Source organism: Terrapene carolina, unplaced genomic scaffold (assembly GCF_002925995.2).
Source record: "Terrapene carolina triunguis isolate 2854851 unplaced genomic scaffold, T_m_triunguis-2.0 Scaffold112, whole genome shotgun sequence".
Lineage (NCBI taxonomy): Eukaryota > Metazoa > Chordata > Testudines > Emydidae > Terrapene > Terrapene triunguis.
Genome location: NW_020664463.1, coordinates 7,895,422 through 7,908,500, shown reverse-complemented (window position 1 = coordinate 7,908,500; position 13,079 = coordinate 7,895,422). Strand labels below are relative to the sequence as shown.

The following is a 13,079-nucleotide window of genomic DNA, read 5'->3' as shown; positions in this document are numbered from 1 at the left end:
AGTGAATTTTTAAAACACTTTTAAACTGTAGTCTCTAAGCACTTAGATACAAAAACTAAAACCAGATAGAGCCAAATTCTGTTGTTATTTGCACCATATAGAATTTAGCTCCATAGGTGACAAAGCTATCCATAAGCACTGTTGCCACCACCAACTAAACAAAAAAACAAGACTAAACTAAATCAGCTACATGCCACATCACATAAAAAATACATCGTACCCTGAAGATCACCAAACCCAAGCTCAGGCAGACCACCAAGACTAGAACATGACAAAGCCAGTGATTCTCAACTGGAGAAGGCTCTGCGGCAGTCCTGCAGAATTCAAATCAAGGACCTGACAGCAAGAGTATCTCAGTCAATCTTAACTGCTGTGGCAGGATGTAGGGTGAGATACCAAAAACACTGAACCTTTTGAGTCAATTCCACGAAGACTTTTGTATAACCAATCTTCTTCTGCCCACTCCAGTAGGCCATGGCTTGTTCCTTGAAACTATCCAAAGTATCCTAAGCCTTCTCCCTTCCTTGCAGTCACACCCTTCCCTATAGTCCCTCTCATTTCTGGTTATCTTCTCAACCACCTACCTTTTGAGATCTGCTGGGTTTACCAAGACTGGCAAGCTCTGAAGCCACACAAGGTGTGAGATGAACAAATTGCAATCTTACAAATTTGGGGGCTATCTAGCTGCACCATCCATTGTAGACCACAAGTGAGGGAAAGTCCAAATTCTTAGGAATTTGAAGTAACCATCCTCAGCTTAGGGCACAGCACACAGATTGCTACACCTGCTGGACTGCCATGGATCTTGAGAGATAGGGGAAGGAGAAAAGAAAGACCAGCAATCGGAGAGTAGAAATGACTGTTTTGATGGAAAGTTGTAGTAGGAATGAAGATTTGTGATTGTTGTGGATGGGAGTGGGATCAGGGCATGGATAATACCAGATACAATTGTAAGACATCACTGTAAGAGGGTCATTCAAAAATGTTAATAAGTATATTAGAATGAACTGATTCTGTTTACAGAAAATTCAGTTTTCAGAGTGGTAGCCGTATTAGTCTGTATCAGCAAAAACAACGAGGAGTCCTTGTGGCACCTTAGAGACTAACAAATTTATTTGGACATAAGCTTTCGTGGGCTAAAACCCACTTCATCAGATGCATGGAGTGAAAAATACAGTAAGCAGTATATATATTGCAGCACATGAAAATTCAGTGTCCCACAAACCACACACAGGAGTCCAACACTGTCAGGACAGTCTGAAGGGGTGCAAAGTAGGTTTTAGAATGGAATGGGTCTTTACTCTGGTGTTGTGGTTGTTTAGTCTCTGTATGTTGATGGTTTTTCCACTAGAGGGCTGGCAAAATACCATCTCTATCAATCTGAATCTCTTCCAAGTGATATCCCATAGTTGTACAATGGCTTTTTTTACTCTTATTAGCTTCTATGGCTTGTAGGTTAACAGGCAGTTCTAAATTACTCTGATTCTGCTGCCAAACTTTCTAGGTAAATAACTGTAAACTACCATTTTTACATCTTATTAACATATATTTACAGCAGTGGTTCCTGGCCTTGTTGTGTCTCCCTCTACCACATTTGCTGCAGAGCAGTGCCTGAGGCAGGTCATCCCCACTCCCTGCTTCCTTTACATAGGGTTGCCAATTTTGGTTGGTAGTATTCCTGGAGGTTTCATCACATGACATAATCTTTAATTAAAGATTAATCTTTAATTCCTGGAGAGTCCAGGACAATCCTGGAGGGTTGGCAACCCTACTTTTATACCATGACACATCTCACTTGTCTTTCTTATTGTCAAGTCTTATTGTCTTTCTCCTGTATTTTTCTGGCTTTTGCTTTTCATTCCTGGTTAAGCTCCTTACCTTGTTCTTTTTCCCACTCTTCTCCTCTCTCTTCCAAGTCTTGTTCCCTCTCCACCAATCCTCACTCTTTTCCTGTTCCCGCCTCAGGGATCCGCTTCTCTGAACGCTGGTTGCTCACCTGGGATATCTTTTATAGTTCTGTTTGCCCTTAGTTTTTTCCTTCCCCCATTTTTTTCTCTAGTTCTGTCCCTCTTTCTGCTGCTGCATGGTCTCTCTCTGTTCCCCTGCAGGGCAGGCGTTCCATACAAGTCTGGAGGCTGCCTCTTGCCACAATTCCCTCACACAGTGTATACGGAGAAGCACTTTAGCTCCGTCTAGCGGAGGGGGAACAAACATGCAATAAGTGCCCGGCTACTTTCCCCATTGCTATGCCTCTCAGAAGTCTGGCACAACAGGGGTGAGGGCACATCTAGGATGAAAATCCAAAACTTACAATAACTTTGTGAAAAGGGAAAACAATGAAAGGTATGAAAAGTCTCATAGGGTAGGTACAAACGAAAGAGTCAGGATATCTGAATTCTATGTTTGTTTCTATTACAGTTCCTATCTTTCACCCTGCATTAGCTTTCTCATCAGAAAAATGAGGCTAGTAATACTTACTTCACATAGTGCTGTGAGGCTGAATTCATTAATATTTGAAAAGTGCTTTGGGATTTTTGGAGGGAAGCTGCTATAGAAATGCAAACATGTTCTCTCTATTTATATATTAATATGTAAAGCTGATTACCTGACTTTGACAAAATCCAGACTGCCTGAGACAACGTTTTTGTACCAAAACCTGGTTTTGTCAGCTAGCAAAAAAAAAAAAGAGTGCCATAATGATGCATTCTGGATATTCCTACACTACGGCCCCATTCCTCCAGTGAGCTTCATGCACATCTCTCATTGCATAATGAGGACCTTACTCATTCTCCCAACGTTTTCATTTTCACAAAGAAGCTACACTATTTTTAATTGCGCCTGTCTCACTGTAACCTAAAAACACTATATTTTGTTTTTATATGTTTGTTTTTTAAACAGAGTGCCATCTCTTTCAAAGACAGCACTAAAATCGATCCTGGTGAAAATGAGAAGCTAGAAGAGGAATCTGAGAAGAAATCAGAAAATGTTAGCACCATTTCAGGAGGTACTCAGATTTTACATGCAGTATTGCATAATTATATACATTTTTAAACTTCTGATTTTACTCTAGGCAAACATTGGAGCATACAAAACCAGTGTATATAATGTAGCACCGACACCTACATGGACAGAACAAAGATGATGTAGATACTGCTCTCATTTTATATATTTATAAAATATAATACATACAGGTGTCTTGAGATTCTAGCTAGGTATCTGTCTTGGGTGAATAAGGTTCTTCCCTTGTTTCTGAGTTAGGCTGAGATTGTCAGTTATTGAAGCTTATGCATAACTGGGAGCCCAGGAATAGTTCCTTACTTAAGCATGTACTTAAGTAAGGTGCTTAAGCGCTTAGCTGAATCAGGGCCATAATCCCAGGAAAGAGACCAGTGCTAATTGTAGTCTTCTTTCTCATATAAATCAGCCATCAGTTTCTCCAACACTTTTAGATCCTTCAGTTTAGTAAAATCATTGATTTATTTCTTACACTTTCTTCTAAAACAAGATGACTGTGTGTTGTGCAGCATTGATTATCTGAGCAATAGAGCCTTTTACCTGTTTAAAAGAACTTTCCTGTGGGTGCTGCCCCAGCAACCAAACTTTCAGGTTCACATCTAGGGATGACCCAGGTAGGTATTTCCCCTGGGATTTTTCCAAGGAGTGGATTTTAGGCATTTAGCTCTCTTAAGTGCCTTTAAAAATCCCAGGCTTAATATTAACTAAGACCTGTGCAGAGAAATGGTATAATTATCTGTATTTGTTTAAGGTATTTTTTCTTCATTGTTTTAGTGTGAAAATGTATGTAAAGAGCAAAGTGTCTTCTCTATTTGAATATATTTTTACAAGTGTTAAAAAAGATCTTAATGATTTAGCTTGGGAGAACAAGTATTTAGCTTTGTTTAGAAGAAGTTTGGTTTTTTTTTTTATTAAAAAAAAAGGAAAGCCAAAGTTGTAGTAAATAGTACAGTGGATTTACTACATAGATTAGTATACTATACTATTAAATATACAGAGAGCTTAAATTGTAGTATGCGCACAGTATACTATAAAAACTACATACAATATGTGAGCATATATAATATTCATATGAAACTAGCAACCCTTTCCCATCCCACTCTAAAAAAGACCTGGAAACACATCACACTTGATATTTTTAGTTTGTTGAGATTATCTCATTTAAAAAAAATATAGTCTTTTATTTAGTAAGTTTTATAGTACAGTTACTTTATCTTGTTTTATTGAACAGAGTTTAAGTGGATCTTCATAATAAATTGTTTTCCTTATATTATGATACCTAATAACATATTTTTCATGCATTTTTAAACATTGCTAGTGACTATCCAGCCACCTACATGATATTGTTAGAGGGTGAAAATCCTATATTATTTTCTTTAAGTGCTTAGAACTTTTAAAAAACATTCACCATTAGAAAGTCTCTTAAGAATTTTGGTAAGGAATTTCCTCTACTCCGCCATTTCAGATTCTCTAAAGAATTTTGTTCCACAGATTGATCACCCTCCATCCCCTACTGTGTTAAGCATCTTCCTTTTCTAACTTCAGTTTGTGGCCCCATGTTTGCCTTACATGCACTTTCCATAACCCCTATAGCATGCACTTTCCATAACCCCTGTAGGATTTTATATAACATGGGGGCCAAGTTCTCCCTGTTAGTTATAACCAGTGCAACCTCACTGACTCCAGACCAGATTCTACTGTCATTTACTGTTGTGAAACTCCATTGCGTTTATTGAGGTTGCACAGATTATACCTAAGACCCTGATTCTGTAGGTGAATCTGCTTGAGCAGACCTGTGAAGTCACTTACAGAATCAGAGCCTAGTAGTAGGAGAAATGCACCCTTCTCTTTAAAATCTCAGTACTAAAAACCTAAGAAGATGGTGTAATCATTAGGTATGGATTAGTAAATCCATTGGTGGTCATAGTCTATGCAGCTACAGAATGCCTTGGTTACAAAGGAACTCCAAGTGCCCATAGCTAGCACATCAGTCATATGCCTAATTATAATTGGGGGCCCTACAGTTCTTAATTTAAGGCCCCACAAAACCTAAGTCCAGCCCCGAATAAGCCTTCTATTCATTTCTGTTGTCTGTCTAGTTTTATCCATTCCAGTGAATCCTTTAAAAAATCCATAGACCACCAGAAGGTGGCGCTGAGATATTGCAGCATAGAAAGCCATTTAAGTACATATTTAGATGCTGTATGTGCAAAAAGCATTTGGGATTTGAAATCTTGGTACTTTATTCAGACATTGAATTAATACATGATATTTGGTTGTTATTTAGTTCAGGTTGCACCACTGCAGGTGGCCACTGATGAAAAAGAAGAAGAGATAATTGGCGAAAATGTAGTTGATTTGCACCAGTTCACACCAGTGGGTGGAGTGTACCTTATTGATGCACTGAAGCTCCCACCTCAAGCCAAACAAATCAAAGGCTGGACCATGGTGGAAGTAGGTCAAGATCTGAAGCAAAATTGCACCCAATGAATCTCTTTTAGTTCTGATTACCCTGGAAAGAGTTGCCACAGTTCTGGAGATTTGTCAATATAGAGTTCACACAGTATAAACAAACAGTTCTATCCTAGGGTGACCAGATCACACAGGTGAAATATCAGGATGCGGGGGGGGGGGGGGGGGGGGGGGGGAGAAAAAAAAAAAAGCTGGCAGCGGAGCAAAAAAAAATTAAAAATTTGCGTCCCGATCGAAGGTAGGTCGGGACGTGGGACAAATAAGCAAATATCGGGACAGTCCCGATAAAATCAGGACATCTGGTCACCCTATTCTATCCTTTGAGTTTCTGTGCACTCAGATTAAAAGCTGAGTTTTCACATCATGCTCCTCAGTTGCACCTGCAAACTTTCTTATATAACTGTGGTATCCATATAATGGATGTGTATGCATTCAGAACAGGTATTCACACAGTCAGTTCTGTTAAATGGAGGTAGCACAGACACCTGAAATCACTGCATTTGGAAATGCTCCTAAAGATGTTGGTTAAAGGAAAAGGAAGTCCTTGCTTCATTTTATAAACAGAAGGATGTGTTACAGCCTATGATTGTGATAACAGAGCTTTGAGTTTAATTCCAGGCTCTGCTGAAGACTTTATGGTCCTTGGGCAGTATGCCTCAGTTTCCCCAATTGTAAAATTTGAGATCACATTTACCTGCATCACAGGATTTTTGCGATGCTGATCTCATTAATAGGCATAATTTACATAAACTGCATTTAGCTCAAGTAAATATGTTCATTGGGGGACTGAGACATATAACTCCCCATCCCTAACCCAGCACCTTCATGTAGAGCTGCAATACAGCCCCCAGTGCAGGCAGTACTTGAATGTCATACATATGGGCTGGAGTAATAGCTGTCGCCCCTCTCTGTGGCTGTACAGTGTTTGTAGAAAGCCCTTTGAGATCCTCAGATGGAAGATGCAGAAGAAGCAAAGTGTAATTTGCAAAGTTACACAGATGTGTAGAATTATCAAATGATATATAAAGTTTTTAGCTCTTTAAATTGTATTTTATTGAACTCTACAGAGGACCAAAGTGGATTACAAAATTTAGTAGTCTATTGCTGTTGATTTGACATTTTCTCTTTTCTTCACCTCCCCATCAAAGTTACTCGATGTAGGATTGGAGACATATCCGTATCCTCCAGAATCAGAAGAAACTGAAGATGCCACATATCCACGTATAGGGGTGACTCTTAGACTTCTTGACAGTGTGATATTTTTTGAGGAACCTATGGTTGCCAGATGGGATTCTGCAGGTACAGTAAGTCTTCAGCCAGCTGTTACACACACATGCTAAATCCAAAAACCTTTCTTAAGTACAAGTCCCAGAATTCAGATCTGGATTTTAATTTTTCCAAAGTTCATGGAGTATTTGGAACTCAGACTTTGGCAAGTCCCAGTTCAGATCCAGAGTTTGGTATGGGCCCTTCGCTGTTCATTATCCTTTGATTTTTGAAAGCTTAACATTCAATTGGTGCAGAATTTCTAATAGACTCAAGATTTTGTTGCTCCCTTATTCAAACAGTCTTTATTCTGTAAATTATTTAGAAGTAAGGAAAATGTTGCATAGTGTTTCAGTCCTCATTCAATGATATCTCTTGGCAATTGGCTCCATTAAAAAAATCTTTCTAAAACGATGATAGGCTATTATCTCTGCTTTACTGTTTGGGTTTACATGTTTTAGCTCCCATATAGTGTAAATATTAGAGCAAGACAGAGAAAGGTATTTCATGTTGTGAAAGATTTCAATATTTCAGTATTTAATTTCATTCTGATTAGAAACAAAAGCCCAAAATTCTCTGTGAAAGGGGATTGAATCCTAGCTCTGAGACAGTCTGCCTAGAATGCTGTCCTGGCACTGCAGATCCTGGCGTCCCTGGGTGCCAGACTGTGGAAGTCCTGGTTTCAGAATTTGCCTTGTTTCTGGAGATAACTTAATCAAAATTGAACGGCGTCTGCAGAACGTTTTGATTTCAATAAATTGGTAAATCCCCGTGAAAAAATGTTTTGTCCAAAGTTTTTTGGTCAGTTGTAGTAAATATGTTGTTTTTCCAGTGCTTGCTCATGTCCATTCCATGTTAGGTGTGTGTGCTCGCCACATGCATCGGTGCTAGAAGTTTTCCCCGCAGTGGTAGCTGTAGGGCTGGCTCTGGCACCCTCTGGAGTGACGCGCTATAAGAGGCGCCGGCAGCCCTCCCCCCACCTTCAGTTCCTCCTTACCGCCAGTGATGGTGCTGGAACATCCTCTTGCTTTGGCAAGCAATTGTACCAGTGTTTCTTCTCTACTCTGCCGCCGATAGTAACAGCTCATTCAACAAGAGCACAGGCATCGTCAGCAGCTTCCTGGCTCATGTTCTGATCCAGGACATCTGCAGGGCCGCAACATAGTCATCTGTCCATACCTTCACGACCCATTATACGATCACCCAGCAGGCCTGAGACGACGCTGGCTCCGGTAGAGCGATGTTGTAATCAACGCATCCATGAGCTCCTGACCCATCTCCAGAGGCACTGTTTGTGAGTCACCTAACATGGAATGGACATGAGCAATTACTCGAAGAAAAAAAAAAAAAGGTTCTTCTTCGAGTGATTGCTCCTGTCTATTCCACAGTAGGTGTGCGTGCTCGCCACGTGCACCGGTGCCGGAAGTTTTTCCCTTAGCAGCATCCATAGTGGGGGAGCACCGCTGCCGCCCCTGGAGTGGCACCGACATATCGCGCCATAAAGGGGGCTGCGTGCTCCCCCCCACCCTCGGTTCCTTGAAGGTAGTCGGAACTTTGTGCTCCAGCTTTGCTGCAGCATTTCTAGCCTTAGTGGTATCCAGCTTTCACTGAAGTTACTTGTTGATCTTTTCTCTGTTAGTGCCGGGCTCGGGGCATGCCCCGTGGCCCAGGCTTCAAGTCGTGCAACTCTTGTCGCAATTCTGTGCCCAGAAGCGATCCACACACTCAGTGTCTTCGCTGTCTGGGCGAGGCTCACATTAGTGAGAAGTGTAAAATTTGCCGCTCCTTCAAGCCACGAACAAAGAAGGAACGTGAGATCCGACTCCGAGCTCTCCTAATGGAGTCGGCGTTGGCCCCGGCACCGGCGCGTTGAGCCGACCCCGCGCCGGGCACCGCATCGTCGGCGAGCAGCGAAGCGCCCCCGGCGCGCCATCCTGATTCCGCGGCCGGAACCGCGTTGTCGGTGCGCAGCGAGGCCCCATCGACGAGCCGGCACCGTTCCCCTTCTAAGAAGCAAGGGAAGACTCAGCGGCGCCGGGAGAAAGAATGGGGTGAGGCTAGACCCGCGCCGGGCAGCCCACGATCCCCATCGGGACTGAGACCTCCGACTCGGGTGGAGCGGAATAGTCCGGTGCCGTCCACGCGCACCTCACCAGAGGTGAGAATGCCTTCGACACCGGAGGCAGCTCAGGCCGCGTGCGACATCATGACGCTTCCAGTACCGGGAGCGCTGCTCCAGGTGGGCCCCCGATCCCGTGGGAAGCCTTCGCTCAGTGCCCATCAACCTTCTCCGGACGTCTCCGAGGTCGAGGCACCATCCCAAGTTGAAGGGCCGAGCCGCGGACCATGGTGCGCCTCCACACCGTGAGCAGGGTCGTCTGCGAGCGAGCTTTCCTCCTCCACTCCGGGAGACCATAGGGAAGGCACTAAGAGGCAGCGCCGCTTCTCTTCGAGCCTTGCCCGCAGGGACAGGTCTCGGCGGCGGCGGCACCACCGTTCACGCTCCGGCACCCGCTGTGGAAGGCGCTACGCCCGGAGCTCGTCACGGGAGTCCCAGGCACCGAGGCGTCGTGGTCTTGGGCGCCGGAGGGATTACGGGAACAGCACTCCCGACTCCTACCTGTCCTCCTCCAGGGGCCGGACACATCATGTTCGGGACCAATCCAGCCGTTCCTACGGCACCGTTCGCTCGTCCCGGACCTCCGCCTCGGAACTTAGCCGCCCCTCATCGAGCCGCTCGGTGCCGCAGTACCAGCCGGCCCTTCCGGGCCCCCTCGCGTCCCAGGGCGTTCACTGGCAGGGACAGTGGTGCCAGTGGGCACCGTGGCCCCAGGCACCGGCACCGCCAGGACCCCGCTCCGTGGCGGGAGCATCCCAGGCCCAGCCGACGTCGCCGCCTCAGCACCATGATGAGGCAGTGGGCACCGACCCTCCAGCACCGACTCGAGCCCCGGGTCAGGACATCGAGCTACCGGTACAGCCGGGTGCAGACAACACCGCGGCACCGACCTCCTCGGCACCGGATGACTCCGTGGCTCCACTTCCTCCGGTTTCTCAGGAGGATTTCAAGGCCCACCAGGAGCTACTCAGGAGGGTGGCATCGAACCTCCAGCTCCAGGCCGAGGAGATGCAGGAACCATCGGACACGTTGTTCAATGTCCTTACCTCCTCAACGCCGGGACATGTGGCCCTCCCGCTCCATCAGGGGGTGGCTAATATCACTACCGGCCTCTGGCAAACCCCGGCATCCCTGGGTCCTATCTCCAAAAAGCCCGAACGGAAGTACTTTGTGCCCACAAAGGGGCACGAGTACCTCTACTCCCACCCAACTCCGAACTCTCTAGTGGTGGAGTCTGTGAACCACCGGGAGAGACACGGCCAACCCGCTCCCACCCCCAAGGACAAAGACGCTCGCAGGCTGGATTCCTTTGGAAGAAAGGTTTATTCATCTGCGAGCTTTCAGCTCAGAGTGGCCAACCATCAGGCACTCTTGAGCAGATATGACTTTAACCTTTGGGGATCCCTGCCCAAATTTGAGCCTTCTCTTCACGAGCAGGACAGGAAGGAGTTCCGGGCTCTAGTTGAGGAAGGTGCGGCGGTGGCTAAAGCAGCGCTCCAGGTGGCCTCCGATGCGGCAGACACGGCCGCTCGTTCAATGGCCGCAGCGATCTCCATGAGAAGGGCGTCCTGGCTTTCGCTCTCTGGACTATTGGCTGCGTCCCAGTCGATCATGCAGGACCTGCCATTCGATGGTCGGCCCCTGTTTGCAGATCAAACAGACACGCATCTGCACGGGATGAAAGACTCCCGTACCACCCTGCAGACGCTGGGCCTGTACGTCCTGCTGGCCAAGGACAAGCCCAGGCCTCACACCTCTGTTCCACAGGCTCGGGGCAGATATGAGTCCCCACCTAAGAAGCAATGGGAGCAGAGGCGCCGGTCACAACGCCAATCCCGTTCGGCCCCTCATCCGGGGCCCTCTAAGGCCAGGAGGCCAGGGAAGCGGCGTTTTTGACTGCTTGCGGGGGGTTACGGGGCCTGTTGCCAGGTTAACCCCCCCCCCCCCCCCAGTTAATAAAGTTCAGGTTTGCCAATCGTTTACCTGCCTTCAGTCTGCAATGGTTCCATATTACCACGGACCGCTGGGTCCTCAACACTATATCCCTGGGGTACAGGTTGCAGTTTGTTTCGCCCCCTCCCAGTTGCCCTCCGGCCAGGGGGTTGGCGGAGGACCCGGAACATGTGCTCCTCCTAGATCAGGAGGTACAGTGCCTGCTCTCCCTGAGAGCCGTGGAGAGGGTACCTTGGGAATTCCGGGGCAAGGGGTTTTACTCCAGGTATTTCCTCATCCCGAAGGCGAAGGGCGGGCTTTGGCCCATCCTCGATCTGCGGAAGTTCAACCAGTTCTTGGTTCGGTGCAAATTCCGCATGGTATCCCTAGCCTCTATTATTCCCTCCCTAGACCCGGGGGATTGGTTTGCAGCGCTGGACCTCCAGGATGCGTACTTCCACATCCATATTTTCGAGGGTCACAGGCGCTTCCTCCATTTCCTGGTGGGCCAGGACCACTACCAGTTTACGGTCCTCCCCTTTGGCCTCTCGACGGCCCCCAGGGTCTTCACGAAGTGTATGGCGGTGGTAGCGGCCCACCTCAGGAGGAGAGGGTTGCAGATCTTTCCCTACCTGGATGATTGGCTGCTCAAGGGCAAGTCCCGGTCCCAGGTGCAGCAGCAAATAACCCTCCTGCTACGCACCTGCTCAAATCTAGGCCTAGTGGTAAATGAGGAGAAATCCACGTTAGTTCCGGTCCAGCGCATAGAATTCATAGGAGCGCTGCTGGATTCCCAGGCGGCCACGGCCTCCCTTCCAACGGACAGGTTCGAGGCGCTCAAAGGCCTCATCGACTCGGTCACGGCCTTCCCGGTAACCACGGCTCGGATGTGCCTTCAAATCCTCGGCCACATGGCAGCATGCACCTCAGTGGTGCGACATGCCAGGCTCCGGATGAGGCCCCTCCAATTCTGGTTGGCCTCCCGCTACTCCCAGGCCAGGGACAGCCTGGACAAGGTTGTCACGGTGCTGCCAACGGTTGTTGCAGACCTCCAATGGTGGGCCCTCCCGAGCAACATGCTCCGGGGTATCCCCTTCCGAGAGCCCTCTCCGTCACTAGATCTAGTGTCGGATGCCTTGGACCTGGGCTGGGGAGCCCACGTGGGGGACTTCAGGACCCAGGGTATGTGGTCACCCGAGGAACTGTCCCTGCACATAAATGTCAGGGAACTCAGGGCAGTGTGCCTGGCGTGCTTGGCCTTTTGCCAGCGCTTATAAGGGAAGGTGGTCAGAGTCCTCACGGACAATACCACCGCAATGTATTACATCAACAGGCAAGGGGGCACGCGCTCCAAGGCCTTATGCCAGGAAGCCCAGCTCCTGTGGGAGTTCTGTATAGCCCACAACATCCTCCTCCGAGCGTTCCACCTACCCGGCGAGAGCAACACGCTCGCGGATCGTCTGAGCAGGGTGTTCTCACAACAACACGAATGGTCCCTGCACAGGGAGGTGGCAGAATGGATCTTCCTTCAATGGGGTACTCCCCAGGTAGACCTATTCGCCACCGCCCAGAACCGCTTGTGTCCCAGGTTCTGCTCCAGGGTGATAGAAGGTGAAGGGGCCATGACGGACGTGTTCCTGCTCAATTGATTGGGGCCCCTGATGTATGCCTTCCCACCCTTCCCCCTCTTAGGCAGGGTCCTACAGAAGGTGAAGTCAGACGGGGCGAGAATTATCCTGATAGCCCCGGATTGGGCCCGTCAACATTGGTACGGGACCTTACTGCAGCTCTTGGTGGCCCCCCCGCGCAGGCTGCCGCTCCGCCCGGACTTCCTCTCCCAGGAGGGAGGTCGTCTCCTCCATCCCAACCTGGCCCTGCTCCACCTGACAGCATGGCTGCTCTGGGGCTAGATGCGGAGGAGGGGAGGTGTACCTAGGCTGTTAGACGGGTCCTGCTTGAAAGCGGGAAGCTGTCCACACGGAGGGCCTACCTGGCTAAGTGGTATCGGTTCTCCTCCCCCGCGTCCGCTCTGCTCCAGCTGGTCCTGGACTACCTCCTGTCCCTTAGGACCCAAGGGCTGGCTCCCTCCTCGATCAGGGTGCACCTGGCGGCCATTTCGGCCTTCCACCCTCCGGTGGCAGGACAGTCAGTGTTCTCCCACCACATGACTTCCAGATTTTTAAAGGGTTTGGACAGAGCGTTCCCTTATGCTAGACCCCCGGTTCCTCCTTGGGACCTGAACCTGGTGCTGTCACGCCTCACGGGACCTCCCTTT

At 48.0% G+C, this 13,079-nt stretch overlaps 1 protein-coding gene across 2 annotated transcripts in view; it reads left to right on the top strand.

The window, feature by feature from the left end:
* The window catches only part of CASC1 (cancer susceptibility 1), a 39,381-nt gene that overhangs the window by 18,798 nt on the left and 7,504 nt on the right, over positions 1 to 13,079 (top strand). For both annotated transcript variants that reach the window (XM_024196305.3, XM_024196307.2), the window contains 3 exons: positions 2,899 to 3,004; positions 5,303 to 5,469; positions 6,636 to 6,786. In XM_024196305.3, the coding sequence (XP_024052073.2) occupies positions 2,899 to 3,004; positions 5,303 to 5,469; positions 6,636 to 6,786 (424 nt within the window). The remainder of the gene's footprint in view (positions 1 to 2,898; positions 3,005 to 5,302; positions 5,470 to 6,635; positions 6,787 to 13,079) is intronic.